The following is a 20,216-nucleotide window of genomic DNA, read 5'->3' on the forward strand; positions in this document are numbered from 1 at the left end:
TCTGGCTGTTGAAGCAACCCTGATGGTTTCTGGTATTCAGCCTTTACCTTCGAACACGTCAGGCACTTACTGACATACGTCGCGATGGCGCCTTTAAGATTGGGCCACCAATACAGCGTTCTAACATCTTGGTACATCTTGTCTGCGCCAGGATGTACGGAATACCGCGTCTTGTGAGCTTCGTTCAATACCTGCTCGCGCAATCCTCCCTTGAGAGGGACCCATATGCGGTTAGCGAAATATAGATTGCCGTTCTCTTTAAGTTCCAAATTCTTAACCATACCCCCAAGGCATTCGTTTTTAACAAACTCTGGTTTCAAGGCTTCTTGCTGAGCGTCTCGGATGCGGGTAGAGAGATCTGCGTGAATGGTTAACCTTAGAGCCTTGACTCGTAGCGTTTTTATTCGCTCCTTCCTACTTAGCGCGTCTGCTACCACATTCGCCTTTCCAGGGTGGTACTTAATTTCACAATCATAATCGTTCAACAACTCCACCCATCTTCGTTGCCTCATGTTTAAATCCTTTTGATCAAATATATGTTGAAGGCTCTTGTGATCCGTAAAGATTATACACTTTGTACCATAGAGGTAATGGCGCCAAATCTTTAGCGCGAAGACAACCGCTCCAAGTTCTAAATCATGCGTTGTGTAGTTCTTTTCATTGGTCTTGAGTTGGCGTGAGGCATACGCTATGACTTTGTCTCGTTGCATAAGGACACATCCAAGTCCCTGATGTGAAGCGTCGCAGTAAACAACAATGTCATCCATCCCCTCGGGCAAAGACAAAATTGGCGCACTACATAACTTCTGTTTCAACATTTGAAATGCTGTTTCCTGATTTTCGCCCCAAACAAACTTCTTGTCTTTCTGAGTTAGCGCGGTCAGAGGTAGAGCTATTTTGGAGAAATTCTCAATGAAGCGTCGATAGTAGCCAGCTAGTCCTAGGAATTGCCTCACCTCAGTTGGGGTTTTTGGCGCTTCCCAGTTTTCGATGGCCTTGACTTTGGAAGGATCAACGTGAATTCCTTTCTCGTTTACAACGTGACCGAGAAAGTGAACTTCTCTAAGCCAAAACTCGCACTTGGAAAACTTCGCATACAACTTTTCTTTCCTCAACAATTCCAAAATCAATCTCAGGTGTTGCTCATGCTCGGCCTTGGTCCGTGAGTAAATCAGAATATCATCTATAAACACAATCACAAACTTGTCCAAGTATGGTTTGCACACGCGGTTCATCAGATCCATGAACACAGCCGGCGCATTAGTTAGCCCGAAAGGCATTACTAAGAACTCATAAAGGCCGTATCTAGTTCGGAAGGCTGTTTTCGGCACATCTTCCTCATGGACCCTAAGTTGGTGGTATCCTGACCGTAGATCTATCTTCGAATAATAACTGGATCCTTGCAACTGGTCAAATAAGTCGTCAATCCTCGGTAAGGGGTACCGATTTTTGACTGTCAGCTTGTTCAGCTCCCTGTAGTCAATACACATTCTGAACGAACCATCCTTCTTCTTAACAAACAGTACTGGAGCTCCCCAAGGTGAAAAGCTTGGGCGTATGAAACCCTTATCCAATAGTTCCTGTAACTGATTGGATAGCTCTTGCATCTCAGATGGAGCTAGTCGATAAGGCGCTCGAGCTACTGGCGCAGCTCCTGGGACTAAATCAATACGAAACTCGACTTGTCGCGGCGGCGGTAATCCGGGCAAATCTTCAGGAAAAACTTCTGGAAATTCGCGCACTACTGGTAAGTCTTCAATTCTTCGCTCATCTCCTTTCTTCTCTACGACATGCGCCAGGAAGGCGTAGCACCCTTTCCTTAGGCACTTTCGCGCCTTTAGGCACGAAATCAGTTTCGTCGCAACTCCCCTTCTTTCCCCTTGAATTACCAAGGTTTCTCCGTTCAACAGTGGGATCCGAACCTGTTTCTCATGGCAAATAACTTCCGCACGGTTCTCGACTAACCAATCCATACCTACCACAATGTCAAAACTTCCCAAGTCTATTGGCAACAAGTTAATATTGAACCCGTGACCTCCCATGACTATAACACATTGTTCAGTTCTTTCGTTCGCGCATAACTGCCTACCATTGGCTAGTTCTATAGTATAAGGCGTGTCTAGTCTACTGGTTGCTAGGCCTAGGGAGTCTTTAAACTCAGCGGATATAAAACTTAGGTCAGCGCCAGTATCAAATAAGACAGATGCAAACTGTCCGTTAAGCAAAAACGTACCGGTTACCACATTCGGCTCTTCTTTAGCTTCGCCTGCGCCGATCACAAAAGCTCTCCCGCGAGCTTGGTTCCCCTTTTGCGGGCAATCCCGACTAAAATGCCCTGGCTTCCCGCATGCGTAGCAGTTGTCGCTTGCTCCAGCTTCTCTGATACGGCAATTCATCGTCTTGTGCCCTGGTCTGCCACATTTGGCACATTCGATTCTTGCGCATTCACCCTCGTGGTGATACTTGCATTTGTTGCACCATGGGCGAGGCCCGCTGTATCCTTTTCGTGGTGGCTCCGCGGCCTGAATCGCGTAAACCCTTGCGCTTTCCTGCTTCTTGAACGGTGGCTGCTTGGAGTCGGACCCTCGGTGGTGAGAGTTCCATTTCCTCTTGGGATCAGAGGTTCGCTGCTCGATTCCGCGCGTAGTCAACATACCCGCACGGATCGTATCCCTTGTAAGGGTGATGGCCCGCGCTACCCGCCTCATCAAAGGTTGGAGGCGCTGCGGCGTTGAGCGGAACCCTAACAACAGGAGGTAACCCAAAAATATACCTCTCGATCTTCTTTTCCTCCGTGTTTGCCATGTCTGGCACCAACTGGCAAAGTTCGTTGAACCGGTTGTTGTAGGCGTCGATATCCGTTCCTACCATGGTGTGGTTCCAGAATTCCTGTTGTAGACTCTGGATTTCTGCGCGAGAGCAGAACTTTCTCATCATCATTTCCTTCAGTTCCTCCCAGGTCTTGTGGAGAGCAACTTCTCGCCCCAATGTTTTCGTTTGAAGCTTCCACCAAGACGAAGCCGCCTCTTGGAACATGCAGGTCGCGTAAAGGACCTTCTGGTTCTCACTACATCCGCTATTGGAGAGAACTGTCTCCATCTTGTCAATCCAGTTGTAGAGCCCAATGGCTCCTTCGGTTCCCTTGAATGGCCAAGGCTTACAGGCCATGAATGTCTTATAGGAGCATCCTTTGTCCAAGGCTCCTGATTCGGGTTCTGGGGTCTCATTCTGACGACCCTGACTTGATTCGGCCTTGCTGGCCTCATGCGTCGCAATCGCCTGCGCGATTATTTCCGCGAGTTCCTCGGGTGTCATGGTAATTCCTTTGGCTTTAGTTGGAGGCATTCTCGCTTTAAAAGAATGAAAATATCAGACTTAGCGCATGTACTCTGAGCACATAATGTTATCATTATTTACTAGACAGTGTGACCCGTGTTCCTAAGTGTGTGTATAGTTTCTTTTGAAAATATTTTCTTTGAAAAATATTTCATGCGATTCCCCAACGGTTATAGTCTAGGTTAAAACTTCTTTTCCTAGTTCGCTATAACCAGTGCTCTGATACCAATCTGTCACACCCGGCCCTGAGCGGCGGAAACAGCCGGGCGCGCGCGAGTGGGAATTGATACTTAAGCACGGGCCATTGCAAACATTCAAAGTAAGATTTTCATTGCGCATGAAAAGTTTAATACAAATACATTACATTGTTTAAAAATTACATAAAAACATCCAAGTATAAAAATTGTTGAAGATTTCCACGCCATATCCCCATGCGCGGCGGGAACAACCACGCGCATCGAAGGGATAGAACTAAAATCTTCCAAAAAGCTAGTTTAGATGTTCAGCGTGAGGTGCTCTAAGTGTGACTCCATGCGCTACCTAGTTATCTCCTGAAAGACACGTAAAAACATTTGAATCAGTATAAACTGAGTGAGTTCACAAGTCTTAGTAACTTGATAAATCGTATTGCATCATAATCTTGATACAAATCATTCTGAAACATAATTCTGATAGCATCATTAAAACACATGCTTGGTAAAACATAGTTATATCAACATATTCTGATAAAATCGTTCCGCGGGTTACGCGCGAACATTTCTGGGAACTGTGCTCGTCTATGCAAAGTGGCGCTGCCACTACGAGCTAAAATAAGTAATACCGTCCCGCGGGTTACGCGCGAACGTTTCAGGAACATGTGCTCGTCCATGCAAAGTGGCGCTGCCACTACGAGCTAAAATAATAATTCCGTCCCGCGGGTTACGCGCGGACGTTGTGCCGGAAAACAAGGCGCTCGTCCATGCAAAGAGGCGCGACCCCTACGAGCGGGTTCAAACCCATAGTACTGCCCCATGACCATACTAGGCACTCGTCCATGCAAAGAGGTGCGACCCCTACGAGTGGGTGGATCAAACCAGCAGTCCCTACCCTTAGAGTTCCAATGGTAAAGTGATCACTTACTCGAGTTCTAGCGCACATACATCGAAAACCTTAGATAACCGTTTGCATTACTCATCATGAAACATAACTTAAACACATAATCGCTTGCATAGCTTGTAAGTATACCATGATAAAACATTATTTAAGTACGTGTCCCTCGCCCCGAAAACAGTTTAAAAATAGTGAAAACAGTGAAAATAGGGGCTGTGAGACTCACCTGAGGTTCTTGTTAAGGGATTAATCGAGATTCGGGTTTTCTTGGTGTTGGCCCCGGAATCGAAGGTCTAGAATACTATTAAATAACAAGAAGTATATATATTAAGATCAAGAAATAGGAGAATATGAGGTTTGGAAAGTAGATCTCAAGGTTATAACCTCGGCTTACCTAGTAACTGGAACGGAATCGAAAATAACGGATGCTCGGGAGATGATTAGTGCAAGTTTGCAGTTCTTTGGAGTGTGTTTTGAGTGATAACTTAGGTTACATATTTATAGGCAAACTCAAGGGAACACAATCCCTTGCTTTAGGGGATTGAAATCTTTTCATATCTAGGGGTAATGATGATAAAGTATGGAAATTATTATTGTTTATTGTTTACTTAAAAGTGGAGGAGTGAACAAAAGATCTTGATTTGATTTGGACAGGACATGCAGGTCTGGGGTTGGTGAGAATAGGGTGGCTGACAGTTGACTTTTCATGTTACAGTGTGCTTTTTCAGGTACTTTTGTCAGTGTACAGTAAAAAGTGGAAAAATCCCTGAAACACGCTACTGTTTCCTTTTGGGCGGGAGTAATCTCCTTATGTCTGGAGAATAGACTAAGTGTTCTGTGCGCATCACTTTGTGCGCATAGCTTTCTGCGTGTAGGACATTTCTTTGCTGCGGGTAGGTGCGTAACCTTCTCGCAGTTGGGGATATTGAGTTTCATTTGTAGATTCTCCAGGTGGTCTTGGTATTTCAACATAGTGATCAGTCATGTTGAAGTCAATTCCATCTTGGAGCTTCAGACAAACTAGCTCTCAATGTTCCCGCCATGCGGGGAGGTTAGTTCCCTTCCGCACGCGCATAAACGATTTAGGATGCACCCGCCTTAGCATCATGCGGGATGGTCAACCCATAGACAACATAACGTTAAGTTACATGAAAACATAAAGCCAAAACATTCACGCATGGCGCATATAACATATGCTCACGCTGGTTCTTAACATGGTGCGCTCGCGCAGGGCGCACATAACAAATGCACGCGCTGACTAACATGGCGCGCTCGCGCAGGGCGCACATAACAAATGCACGCGCTGACTAACATGGCGCGCTCGCGCAGGGCGCACATAACAAATGCACGCGCTTAATTTTTACAATCACCTAATTATTAGGTTGATTACTTAGTTTAAGGGATTGGGAATTTACCGGGTGTCACACCTTGCGGCAGGTACACTACCAGAGTCAAAAACACAGGCAAGAAAACTACGCTGTAAAGCACTGAATTATCAACTCATCGATGACATCCTTTACAGACGTAACTTTCTTGGCCCACTCTTAAGATGCGTGGACAACCAAGATGCTGACTACCTCATAAGGGAAGTACACGAAGGCATCTGTGGAGTACACGCAGGTCCACGCGCTGTTGTAGCTAAGCTAAACAACGCGGGATACTTTTGGCCGGGGATGCATACGGATGCGCTGGCATACATCAGAAAATGCAGGTCTTGTCAGCTCTACGCACCCAACACGCACCGCCCGAAGAATGAACTTGTTCCAGTCACCTCTTCATGGCCATTTCAGAAGTGGGCCATCGATGTGACAGGCCCATTTCCTACAGCAGCAGGAAATGTTCAGTTCCTAGTGGTAGCCATTGACTACTTCACCAAGTGGATAGAAGCAAAACCCTTAGCCCAAACAACCGCGAAACATATCAAAAAATTTATTTGGGAATTTATTATTTGTAATTTTGGACTTCCACAGAATTTGGTGAGCGATAACGGCACCAACTTTGCTGACAAGAAGCTACAAAAGTGGCTGGAAGAACTTCAAATCACCCACACTTTTACCTCAGTGGCGCACCCGCAGGGTAATGGTGAGGTAGAAAGAGCAAATAAGAGCATCGTCGAAGGCATAAAGAAAAGACTCTTGGAACACAGATCCGGCTGGGTGGACGAGCTTCCGCACATCCTTTGGGCAAACAGAACGCTGAAAAAGGCCAGTACGGGAGAAACCCCGTTCAGTCTCACTTATGGCACTGAAGCCATGGTCCCGGTCGAAATTGGTTTACCCTCACCAAGGGTCTTGATTCAGCCAGAAGACAATGATGCGGAAAGACGGTTAGACCTTATGCTAACCGAGGAACGCAGAGACTTAGCCGCAGTGCGTGAAGAGAACTACAAGCGACAAATGCAAAAGTACTAACACGCGGGTAAAACTCTGCAACTTCAATGTAGGAGACTACATACTACGTAACAACGAGGCTTCGAACCAACAACGCCCAGGAAAACTGGCCCCGGTCTGGGAAGGGCCGTACATTATCAAATAAGTTCTGGGAAAGGGCGCATACCGGCTCGAAAGGCTCGATGGCACTCCCATCCCAAGAACATGGAATGGAGCTCAATTACGCAAATGTTATATGTAGATCAATTCCAAACTTGTAAAGAAAAGGCCTAGAGCCACTTCTAATGGAAATGATTCTCCTTTCACAATGTGTTGATAGCCTTACCTTTATACTTATGAACTTCCCACACTGAAGTGCCGGTATTCACCGCATAAATATGGGAAGAAGTCGTTACGTGTGGAAGGCGGCAAAACCCGCATAAACACAAAACGGTAAAAATTTCAAAAGGAAAACCTTCACGCAGGTCAGTCAGGTAAATTTTGGTCATCCCACTAAATGAAAGTGCAGGTCCTAGCCGCACAAATCATGATAGAGGAAACTGAATTAACCTATTGACAACCGCGCGTCGAACGGTTAACTTATTCAAAATGCTTAGAAAATTTCTAACAGAATGAGGAAAACCTCCACGCAGGTCAGATGTAGGCAAAGTTTAGCCATCCTACTAAGTGCAAGTGACGGTCTTACCCGCACAATCACGAACGAGGAAGCAAAACTTTAACCTATTATCTACCACGCTCAAAGGTTAACTTATTCTAAACACTTAGAAAATTTCAAAGGAAAAGATGAGGAAAACTTCCACGCAGGTGAGATATATGTAAAGTTAAGTCATCCTACTAAGTGCAAGTGACGGTCTTATCCGCACAATCATGAAAGAGGACGCAAAACTTTAACTTATTATCTACCACGTTGAAAAGTTAAATTATCTAAGTACTAAAGAAATTGCTAAGTTAAATCAGAATATGCGTGGAAATAAACAAGGCAAGGGATTGGCAAATAATCTTTATTCCATCAAAATTCAAATATTACAAAGATTGCTGGGTACATACCCGCATATAAAAGAAGCTATACAAAAACAAAAATCTACGCTAATGGTGGAAAGGGATCTTCAGGATCAAGCTTCAGGACCACTTCCACTTGGACCCGCACCATCAGTAGAGCGTGGCGGTTCAAGGAAAGCTTTAAGGATAGCTAGTCCATCATCAGCAGCAGCAACTTCGTTCACCTTCTCCACCACCGGATGCGGGAAGGCGGCATACTGGTTCACTGCTTGGTCATAAACAGCTTCAGTATCCACATCGTACAAAGGGAAGTTGGAAGGCGGGACGCCTTTCTCAACAAACCCTAGACCAAGCAGGAAGCCGGCCTTTTCCCCATCCTCATGAGAAGCGTTGAGGGCTGCGCTCTTGGCATCGTCGTATGATGTGTCCGTAAAGACTCGATGCACAACCTACAAGAAAAAATACAAGTATCAAAACATTTTCTATTTACAAAGAAAAGCGCAAAGACATTATGAAGTTAAGCTTACCTGAGACAACGCTTCTCGAAGAAGCCATTCCTTGGCAACCAGAGCTTCTTGGAGGGCGGCTTGAGCTTGGTTACGGGCGCGTTCGGCTTCACTTTTATTGAGGTTGGCAAGCAACACTTCCTTTGCAGCAGCCTCTTCAACGCCCTTTAGCTTCCGCTCAGTGTGGTCAAGCACGCCCCTCTGGTCCAGGATCTCTTGGAGCTTCTTCGCGTCTTCCATCGCCAAGGCATCATGAGCCTGTTGGAGCGCCTCTAGTTTGGCTTTAAGTTCCTCATTCTCGAGGCGTAGAGGCTCAGCAACAGCTTCAGCCTTGGTGATCCTTTCAGTTGCGTTCCGAGCAATTTCCTTAGCCAGCCGAAGCTGTTCGTTAACAGCTTGGGCAGCCTTGGAACGGGCCTCGAGACGGGCCTGAACTTCAACTTCAAGGGCCTTGAACGCCTTCTCCTTCTCCGCAGCAGCGGCTGAGAGCCTCCTATTCTCCTCCCGGACAGCCCGCGCCTGAGCTACTTCTTGGATACGAGCTGCTTTTAACTTGTCGTTTTCACGACAAAGCAGCTCGACGCGTGGCTGCATCCGGGCCAGGAGAACCCGAAGCTCATTGGTTAGCCTACCCTCCTGGTAGCTAGCCATGGCTTCCCCCAACGCACCACTAGGAGCTGCGTGACGAGCCCACTCCACGCACTCCACAGGTGTGCGAAGGGTTGTTCCTCGGCGGATGTTCCATCGTGGAACATATACTTCATTGGAATCCGACACTGCAAAAAACAAAAAGCAGTTAGGAAAAGATGATATAAAAAAAAAAAAAAAAAAAAAAAAGAGGCCAAAAGAACCCTACGCACCTGTAGGGTCAACAACAGGCCGATAGCCGCCAAACCTATCACCTGAACCCAAGGGAAATCCGTCCAAGAGATCAGGTAGATGGGAAGGAGGCAGAGGTTGGCGAGAAGCCCCATGCATACCTGAAGGATCGGCCGTCGTTGCCGATGACGGAGGAGGCATGGTGAAGGCCGCCGCGGTAGTAGAAACCAACGGGGGTGAACTCAACGTAGGTGAACTCACAACCGTGGTCGCCGCTGCGGAGGAGTCCGCAGAAAAAGTCACCACCGGCTCAGTGATAGATTCAGTAAATATGGCACTGACAGCCGGCGGTGATGTCATCGCAGTTGGAACAGTTGGCTCAACTGGGTGAGCAACTGAACCAACGGAAGCAGGCGCAGCCGCCTGGGTCGTCGCCTCAGGTAGGCTGACCAAGCCTACCGTCATGGGTCCGGAGGTACTCCTCCCCGCTCCACCCTGGAATGCGGTAGCATCCACGCCTGCACAAAGAAGATAAGTATTAATGATGGAAAGCTATGAAGTTAAAAATAAAGTTTGTACTTACGGGTTTTCTTGAGCCTAAAAGAGCGGACAGGCGGGGATGAACCCGATGGAGCCGGCCTCTTCACGCCGCTCACCGTTGTCATCCTGGGCTCTCCGGAGGTGACAGTCGTCGCAACCTCCGGAGCAGTGGTCTTATCACCACCGGGGTTCCCCGCCACCTCCTCGCTCTCGGTCTCTGAATCAGACCGAGGCACCGGATCGGCAGTGGAGGCCACCTTCGCCTTCCCCTTCCCGCCGGCAGCCTTCTTCTTCCGCACCAACGGAGGACCATCTGCGGATTCCTCATCAGAACACAAGATTAGAGGAATTCCAGCAGAGGTTTCAGCATTGAGGGGTCGAGGGTTGAATAACGCCTTACCTGGCCGCCTGGCGCTCAGGATCTCGTGGCCTGGCGGGTAGACCTCCACGAACCGATCCGCCGTCTGTTCAAGGATGGGCAACTCGTTCTCATTTAGAGCACGAGTACCCATCCGAGCGGGACTATCAGCCTCCCGCGGATACAGGAGTGACTGCAAGTCGTTCCCCTCTGAAATAAAAGAAAAACAGTTAGAAGACAAACCTACATAAACAAAGAAGACAGAGCGTACCGTAAGGGACAGAGTTCAAACCGTATTCAAGGACGATCGGGATCTTTTGCGCCTCCGCATACTTCCACACCCGGCTCATCCCGAGCATCACCATCCCGGACTCCGCAAAGCGGTAAACCGGAGATTGGACTCGGGATATCTTTGAGAACCATTCCGCCTCCTGGTAAGTGGAGGCGTGAAGGCTGGGGAGTGCTTGCCCATTCTTGAACTTCATGGCAAGGGGGACGGCGCGAGCGGAGATATAAAAGAACTCCCGCTTCCATGAACGAAGACTGCGCTCGGTTGCGCAAATCTTCAAACCCTTGATCCGGGTTATCAGAGTATACCACCCCTGGATGCACCTCCAAGAGTAGAAGGTCATCAGGCGGTCGACGAAGGGCTCAACGCCCAGAATCCGGCACACCCACTCGAAGTGGCGAATCTTTGCGATCGCCATCGGGTGTACCTCGGTCAGGTGTACACCGTGCCTCTCCAGAACACGGTACACAAACTTCGTTAAAGGGAACCTAAGATTCCCATAGACAAAGAATGCGGCATATACCCCGATCTTGCCACTGGGGGCATCATACACCGTCTGATGAGGTTCAGGAAACTCAGGCTCGAGAGACTCGAGCATGAACTTCCTGACGATGTACTGATATAGATCGACAGGCAGAGCACACTGGCACTCGCCAGCAGTACTCTTGTCATCCCTGTCGGACGTGGATGACGGGTTCTCGGCGTACACCCCAGCCTCCTGGGCTGCAGCCTCAAGATCGTGAGCAGAAGACATCTTGCAGGTATGAAAAAGAGAACGATTTCAAAAGAATGCTCGACTGAAAAGGTGAGTATTCGCCGGAAATCGTTTTGAAGATGAAAAGTGAAAGTGTGGATTACAAAGAACCCTCTCCCCCTTTATATACTAATCGCAATTAATGCGGTGAATTTAATGCGGAAGAGAGAGAAATCGCAGGTGCAATGAAACTATGACACGTGGCAAAAATCAAGCTGGCAACAGCTGTTGAAAGGACGCGTGCCAGTAATTTCGCGGCCACGCGCCCGAAAATTCGCGCCCACGCGCCTGAAAAAGCGCCTGGAATGACCATATACTGTCACGTCGCCATAACTTCCTGCACGTCCTGACACTGTCAGAAGAAACCGTCGGACGACGTTTCAATAGTTTGGACTGTTCTTATCCTTTCTCCAACTCTTCGAATTTCAAAATTTCAAAAAGATTCAAAAGCGGGAAAATACCCCTTACCTTGGCAACCAAGTAACTATAAGACAGGTGCGAGTAAAGTGTTAAGGCAAAACCCTTCACATACTTAGCACCCGCAAGGAATTGATGCCAGGAATACCTTGGAAGTAAAGTAACCGTAAGACGAGTGCGGGTACAGTGTCAAGGCAAAACCCTTCACATACTTAGCGCTCCGCAGGGAATTCAAACCAAGAAGGATCTTCTGGGCCATGCTTGCGGAAACGGGAATAACATCCCCGCATAGCGGGAACGTCGAGAACTATATTGTTTGAAACTCCAAGATGGAATTGGTGGTTTTAACATAATTGATCACTATGTTCAAAACTACCAAAACCCCATGGAGAATCCACACAAGTGGGACTCAACGCTCCTGACTTGCGAGGAGGTTACAGACCTACCCGCTTCATACCCAAAGATCAAGCAGAAAAGTCGGGAATTTCTGCGTGACATTAGGAAAACCGCGGGAAGAATCCCCACGGAAAACCTTAAAACTAAAAACCCCTTTTCAAAACCCCTTGCTAAAGTCCAAAAGTTCACCTCACTTATTAATAATTAATGAGAAGAACATTGGACTGGGGGGACTTGAAGAGGTAGGTCCCAGCAGAGCCCAGTTGGACCCGCAAGACTCACCTTGAAGAGGGACGTCTGCGCAACGACCAACTGCTTCCGCAGGACCCACCATGCTCAGAGAAGACCTTACGCGCAGTACGCCAGCTGTTCCCGCAGGGAAAGCCTCCCAATGGTAAAGTACCCCGCTTGTTCCCGCAGTTGCGGATACAAGCCATCAGGGAAGGCTACCCGCACTGATAGCAAGGCTACACGCACAAGGCACTAGATACTTCAGTAGTCACCTGAAGGAATGAGCAAGGCGGGAATACTCCCTCCCAAATGAGCCAGTCTATATGCTTCTGGAAGATCTTTTGTACTATACCTGCCGAGGTATGGGCAAAACAGACGATCTGACCAAAACAGCCCATGAACCAATCACAGGGTGACAGCTCACCGACAACAGTACGAGGAGGAGCACCCTCTAGTACTGTTTGTCACTATTAGCCGCTGCCTACTCACCAACCCTTACTATGGGACGTGCGTAGCCTACAGTTGGTGGAACAGTGCATAGCCGGCAGTAAAGGAACAGTATACAGCCGGCCTTGTCACTATCGGCCGCAGCCTATCCACCAACCAGCATGGCTTGTGCGTAGCCCACTGTTGGCAGAACAGGAATACTATTCAGCCGGCTGTACCTTCTTGGAAACCTACCTTCGGCTATAAATACTCCAACACCTTGGAATGGTAAGGACATCATCTGATATCTCATTATCTTATCTTCTCTAGCAATCTCTTAATATACACATATTCAGAGCAATCTAGTCTGATTCTCACGCCGGAGGGTGGTCACAAGGAGGAACCCCCCCTTTCTCAGTGACGAGCTTACGGTGTCTGTTTTGCAGGTCACCTGAAGAACAACCTTCTTTGCTGAATCTCATCCTCGTGGGAAACATTACTTAACCCCCAGATTATCCGTAATCTGCCCAGGGTCGATTAGTGTTTCTTCACCTACAATAATAATTAGTTTATAATCATATTTGTTAATGTTTTAAAGATTTAATTGAAAGATAATGGTAAATACCGAATCATTTATTGATAAAGATTGCCATACACTATATAGAGATAATATTATAACTCATTCTAGAAACCTAAGGTGGGCTCGTGGGCTCATACTAATAGTGTCTAATAATAATACAGTCCAATAATACGAACAAAGTATTAAAGATCTTTAAAGTATTAAAAAAATCTCTTATTTTGTTTACTGATTATCAGATATTGGAAAAAAGTCTATTCTCACAAGTAAAAACCATTAAAAATAAGGGGCATTGAGTTTCAGAATTTTGATAAAACGGCTATATAAAATAACTAGAGTGAACACATAAATGACATATAGGATGAACCCATAAACAAAACGAACAATGACTTAGTGGTTAAGGTTTTGCCTTATAATTTAAGGGATTGGTTTTTTATTTTTGAAACATAAGGGGGGAGGGGGGGGGGGAGGTTTGATTATGCATTGTTACGTTTTTTGCTTTTTTTTAATACTAAGAAAAAGAAATTGGAGTTTCATTTTTCATTCTATCACCCAAAACCACGGAAGGACACACCCCATCGACCCTGTTCCAAACTCCTCCGACCTCCATAATCTTCCCTGCCTTCCACAACTGACCAGACCTGCAGACCATCACTGTTCAAGTTCAAACAGAAATTTTCCACAAACATATTTTGGTGGTAACTAAGCCGTTTTAATCAGGAATGACGCAGACAATAATATGAAATTGGTTAGAATATAGTGTCATGATAGATTAAATGTATTCTTACTTGTTTAATGAAAATGGTCAAAAAGATGCATTTGTGAGTGAAAGTACGGTGTGGCAAAGGTACTTTCATTATTAATTCTTCAAAGCTATCATATTTTTATGGCAAATTGGATTTTAATAACCTCAACTTAATGCAGTTGACCAATAATAATCTCAACTTAGAAAGTAGATGTCACAGGTCCCAACTTTCACACTGTTTGTTTTCATTTGACCCCCGTTAAAAAACACTTATCCGTGTTAAGTTTTTCCAAATATAAATTTGATGTTTTAGGGCTTTCATTTGGAATGAGGATACGAGTCGATTTATGTAAAACTCACCTCAAAACGGTGGTCCAAACGACTAAATGATGCTTCAATTCCAGTGTGTAAACTTTTGATTAACAAACATCAAGTTGTTTGGAACATCGTTTCGAGGAAAGTTTTACATCAATCGATTCATATCCTCATTCTGATCGTAAGCCCTAAACATCAATTCGAAATTTGAAAAAAACTTAACGTCATTAAGTTTTTTTTTAACAGATGTCCAATGAAAACAAATTGTGAGAAAGTTGGGATCGGTGACAACTATTTTTTAAGTTGGGATTATTATCGGCCAACTGCATTAAGTTGAGTTTGTTAAAATCCAATTTGCATATTTTTATTATGTGTGTTATTAATTTCTGTTGATAACGGTTTTTTATTATTGTATTGTGTTTTTATTATGTGATGAACATTACTTGATTTGAACTATCGAAGTCACCTGAATTTTCTTATGTTCGTTCATATAAATTGGAAAATCTAAAAACAAAAGTTATAGGGCTTTTGTTAAAAAAAAGGTTATTGTCAAACAGATATTTTTAACCGTTTCATAGCCATTGTGTGACAAATTTGAATGGGGAAGTCCGGGGACCGGGGAATACTACCTGATCGGGACTTCTTTCGATGGTACAAGGAAGGTCGGGCATGCTAACACTTCCGCAAAAAATGCCTTCTAAAATGTGTTTTGGTCTTTTTGTTGAAGTGAAGTCTTAACTTTATTTACATTAGATCTAGTGTCGGAAGCTTTGTTGCAAGTAGCCATTCCATACATAGTTTCTTAAATGTTCAAATATCATGTTTACACTTAAAAATAGTATGTAATATTCATAGCTTTATGCCTTTGACGTGTAACATATGGAAACAACTTTTTCCTTTGAATTTAAGGCATCTCGTTACATATACTTGTTCAACCTTTACTCTGAATAGGAATAAAACATATAAAACATAAATTCCTCTATTTTTTTATAAAATAAAAATAATAATCACAAAATTACATGATTGTGACAAGAAAAAAGTGAGTTTCTCCATCGCACATTTATTTCTATAACATGGAAATTGAATTCGGAAAATGGCAACTAACTTGCTTTCAATGCCAATTTATCGAAACACGGAACTTGACGATAATTATACATTCATGAAACGAATCAAAACCCGATACAAACACCGATTAAAAACAAGATCATGGATTAAGGCAAGTCAAAAGGTGAAGCTTTCTTTCTTGGTCTTCTTCTTCCATGGAACTACTTGCTTAAAACCTTGATAGATCTTCGCCTACAACAAGACAAAAGATTAATAAAACAAAAATGGACCAATATGTAAGCAAAAATATACTTGAAGGACCAATAAATAATATTTCAGTAACCAGTTGGCAGCTTGTATAGTTATGAAAATATGATTGACGTTAAAATAGTCCCCACCTGCACTCATCCACAACCACACTACCTTTAAGTGGGTCCTCTCCTACATTATTTTCTTGCTATGTTTTTGACTAAAATGCTTTCATATTTAATTTAAAAAAAAGTAAATGAATATAAATTTTAAACAGACTAATCATGCATTAACACTTTTTGTTAATCAAATGCTCCTTTGGGCGGTTTCTTGTTTTTTTTGGTAGTTATAAATTTTAAACCAACCAATTTATTTAATATTTCATTATTTATTTACTTAGTTGTTTATTATTAGTCATTATATTTAAAGTTGAATGCAATGTTATCTTTGTCTATTGTGAGAAAAAAAAATAGGGTTGTGATTACCACACGTCATTCCCTTATAGAAGACAAAAACTCGTCGGGCCTTTACAACTTATATGCATCTATATGAGTCGAAATGAAATCCACGTGCACGAAAATGATACAAAAATGTGAGACCTACAGCTTGACACTAAAGAACTATATGTCCCTTGCAGCCCTTATACGTTTTGTATAGGTCTATACGACTCAAATACATCTACATGACTCTTATATTCAATTCTTAACAATATCTAACAAAAAAACTGAAGCTATATGAGTCATACAGACCCTCACGAGTTGGTTCCTGCAAAAGGGCTGATGTCTGGTTACCACTTGCCACATCTGGACTACCGCTGACCAAACATTACTACTTTATATTCAGACACCATGCGTCATCTATACAACTCATATAGATGAGCAGATAGCGCTAGGGATGAGCAAGGTACCGTACCGAAAATACCGATCCCAAAAATCACAAAATCTGGGTACAAGTACCGATATATTCGGTTTGGTACCGATAAGGTACCGGGTATTGAAGATAAAATTTTGGAAAATACCGGTACCGTACCGATCTCAAAACTCAAAACTTTGGTATTGATTTCGGTACCGAAACCAAACAATACCAGTATCGAATTTGCTCATCCCTGTAACCCATGGTGTTTGATCAGCCGGCCCCATAAAATATTTTCTTACACACACGCATGCAACATACACTTGTACCCTATGCAATAAAGCTTGTAACTAAAGCATAAAAAGTCAAACAACAATTCTTACCCAAAAGTCGGACCGGGTGACTTTTGACAGACTAGAATTTCTCCTCATCTTATTATTATTATTCTCGTCGGCAAAATCAGCATCCACTGAATCCGATGACGGCGAAATGACAATACTAACCTTGGGTTTGTAAATCCTAAACGACCCAAACTGTCTATACCTTCCACTTCCAACAACCTTATTATCCGACAACTCCGGTTGCAGTAGTCCTATGTTGTTATTATTATTATCCTCAGTTGGACTCCACCCGCCGCTACAGCTACTATCAAACGACCCTTGCATCTGCCTTCGACGACGTCGTTTATTATTATTATTATTATTAAATCTAAATGAAGCAGACGAAAAGACGGATCTGCCCCCGCCTGGACCATCAAGAACTGTAGTGGGCGAGGATATTTTGGTAATTGCAGCTAGCCTTGGAGGAAGCTCAAGGCATTTGGTGTGGTTAGAGGATATTACTATGTCCGTACACGGGTGTGGTTTCCCAGGTTGTTCTTCCCACTGGAATGGAACCGAGGCTAAGGTTTGACGAGGTGGTGTTGGCATGCTGGATGGTTGGGTGACGACATGGTGTGGTATGGAGAAGAGTGGAAGTTTGGGTATTATGGGATACGGGTCGGATTCGGGTTCGGGATCGGATCCCATCTCGTGGGTGTTGAAGAGGTGATGTGAGTGAATTGTGGAAATGGAAGTAAGTGATGGTCTTGTAAGGTTGTGTGTACTTTATAGGTAGGCTGATTCCCAGCTGTCTTGATTATGCATCACAAATTGTTTTAATTTTAAAATTTGTTGATTTTGGTATTTTACTATTCCAAGAGCATGTTTTTGGTAATATTACATGGGAAGATAGAATGTTAAATTATTATTTTAATTATTCCAAATTGTTTTGTAAGTAAATATATAGGGCAGATTAGAAAAGTATAATTCGGGTATTTTTAAGAATCAAAATCGGGTAGGAAGTAGGGATTTGTTTCGGGTACATTTGAATATTTGATAAGGTTTTTCGGGTTTTGGGTAAGGTTGGGTTTTGACTGGGTAAAGGTGGAACTGATACCGGATACAGATCTAGGGAGAAACCCAATACCAGGTGATGCAGCGGTAAAACGATAACGAATATCAAATCACGTTGATTCTGTGAATGCCCGTGATAACTCCTCAAAACTCCTAAATCTCACTCAAAGGTCAAGGAAAATGAAGAGAAAATTCTTTATTGATAAAATTCAAGTCTGACTTCTCACATTACATTAGCATTATATAAATAGACTTTCAAATTCGAAATGGGCTTAAAAAAGGGCATGGGCCAAACACAAACCCAAAAATAAAAATGTGAAAACTGATGAAAAAACATAAAAAGGCCAATAACTTTATTTAGGAGGCGTTATTGGGCTTCGGACAAGGAAAAACCACCGTAGGCAGTTTGCCACAACGTGCTCCTTGTCTCAAGCTTCGATTTGACTGGTCGTGGGCTTGAAACGGAGCTTCGTAGGTCAAGTTATGCCAGTTTTCGTGGACCACCTTTGGAAGCACAATCATGAGCCTTCATATGTAACATGACACAGATTTCAATACTTGGGACTCCATCACCAGGTCGTGCCCGCAGATCGAATACTGGTAGGAAATGGTTTCGGGTCAGGTTTGAAACCGGGCATTTTGTGCACTTCTAGGATAGACACTATTTTATATTTATTTGTAGAGTTTTAAGTTAAACTAGCTCACTTGGTAGAGCTTTGTGTCTTTTGTTTTGTAACTAAGTTTTCGTGTAGAGTTATAACTTTTAAGTTATACCTGCTCATTTGGTAGATGTTATGTTTTTTCGAGTAGAGGTCTCTCGTTTCAGGTTTAAATTCGGACATAAGGTATATTAGTATAGAGGGGTTTAGAAGTGAGAGGTAAGGTAGATTTACCATTCGAAAATTAGAAGAGTTTCTATCTAGATATATCGTATATGCTTTGAACTTTATAGGGGGCTATTTTGTATTTAGTGTGATGTGTGAGTATGTTACGACGTCAGACGTCACCTAGCCACGTGACTTATATAGTTATATGTGAGTATTTCTTGGCCATATATCCATGAGCTTCTGATGATTTGTAATAGAAATTTTTCTTTATCTTGTTACTAAGCATGTCTCTTATTGGTTAGGAATATTGTATAGAATTTGGATGTTAGTGACATTAGTGATAATTATCTAAGTTGTGACACATAATTAACCAAGAAAATTTGGCTAATGTTATACCTTACTTTGAGTTTCGTTACTAGAAACAATGTTAACTTGACATAAAAGTAATTTTTCAGCTCCTAAACTTTCATTTATGTTAACCATTTACAATGTTTAGGTTGTTTAGTTAGGATTTTTGTGTTTTGGTATTACTATTTTTAAATATCATAGAAACATCCAAACGATTTACAATGAAGTGGCAGGTAAGCGGGCAACAAGTTGCGCCGCAACCCCCTTTTGGATAGCAAACTCAATCCTACTAAAAACAAAGTTTCAATTCTTATAGGCCGATACGTTACTATGCACAACTTATGGGCCGATACGTTACTATGGTATTGAAAGTGAAAGTTATAACTTATAACTGTCATATACTAATTACTCATATGAACTATTATCCATCAAGTCACCATTTTTATTATTATTATTATGATTATTGTTACTATAATAGTATTATTATGCAAATAAACATTTATATAAATTTATGAAATTGTTTTGTAATCATATAAGAAAAACTCAAAACCTGGTCTTTTTGTTGAAGCGAAATCTTAACTTAAAACTTTATTTACATTAGATCTAGTGTGGAAAGTTTAATTTGGTGTAATTAAGTAGCCATTTCATGTATATAAATATTTAATGTTCAAATATCACGTTTGCACTTTAAAAATATCACATTTACTTGTTAAATAGATTTCATTTATATAATATTCAAAGCTTTATTATGCCTTTCACGTTTAACAATTATTGGAGACACATGCATATATGCAACCCCTTTTTTTCTTTAAATTTATAGCTTCGTGTTACATATATATATTTTTTCATCTTAATTCTTAACTCTAAATATGAATAAACTGATAACTTAAATTTCCTCTCTTTTTTATATAAAAAAAATAATAATCACAAACTCACATGATTGTGACAAGAAAAAGTTTTTTTTTTCTCTATTCTTCGCCATATTTATTTCTCTAACATGGAAATTGAATTGGAAAATGACACTACCTAACTTGCTTTCAATGACATTTTAACAAAATAGCTCCGTAATCACATAAGAAAAGTTTAACAACTCTTTTATAGGTTTTTGGTTGAAGTTATGTTACATATTTTAAAATTTTGTTATCCAATCACTGCGGTGAGAACATCACCATGAAAAAACATGTTTATAGTTGGAATATATATTTGATCTCATGAAAAAAACATGTTTTCTCGAAAAGAGTTTCAATTGTTAACATAATTAAGATTCAACCATAGCAGTCAAAGTTTCAAAGATTTAGTAACTACTAGTATAAGT

General features: G+C 42.8%; 1 protein-coding gene across 1 annotated transcript; it reads right to left on the minus strand.

Annotated features, from left to right (window-relative positions):
- Window positions 1-15,150: 15,150 nt before the first annotated feature.
- LOC143613120 (uncharacterized) lies at window positions 15,151-17,387 on the minus strand. Its single transcript, XM_077086919.1, has 2 exons — window positions 16,716-17,387; window positions 15,151-15,483 (listed from the first exon to the last, which is right to left on the minus strand). The coding sequence occupies exons 1-2, from the start codon at window positions 17,358-17,360 to the stop codon at window positions 15,409-15,411; spliced, it is 720 nt and encodes a 239-aa protein (XP_076943034.1). The 5' UTR covers window positions 17,361-17,387; the 3' UTR covers window positions 15,151-15,408.
- Between the last annotated feature and the right edge of the window lie 2,829 nt (window positions 17,388-20,216).

Source organism: Bidens hawaiensis, unplaced genomic scaffold (genome assembly GCF_021521415.1).
Source record: "Bidens hawaiensis isolate Kalapana, Puna unplaced genomic scaffold, B.hawaiensis_p1.1 tig00036711_1, whole genome shotgun sequence".
Taxonomy (NCBI): domain Eukaryota; kingdom Viridiplantae; phylum Streptophyta; class Magnoliopsida; order Asterales; family Asteraceae; genus Bidens; species Bidens hawaiensis.

Excerpts from the sequence above, each read along its gene's own strand:
- LOC143613120 (XM_077086919.1), bottom strand. The coding sequence starts at position 17,360 with ATGGGATCCGATCCCGAACCCGAATCCGACCCGTATCCCATAATACCC. Across the intron at positions 15,484-16,715 it reads TCACCCGGTCCGACTTTTGG|GCGAAGATCTATCAAGGTTT; the intron begins GTAAGAATTGTT and ends GTCTTGTTGTAG.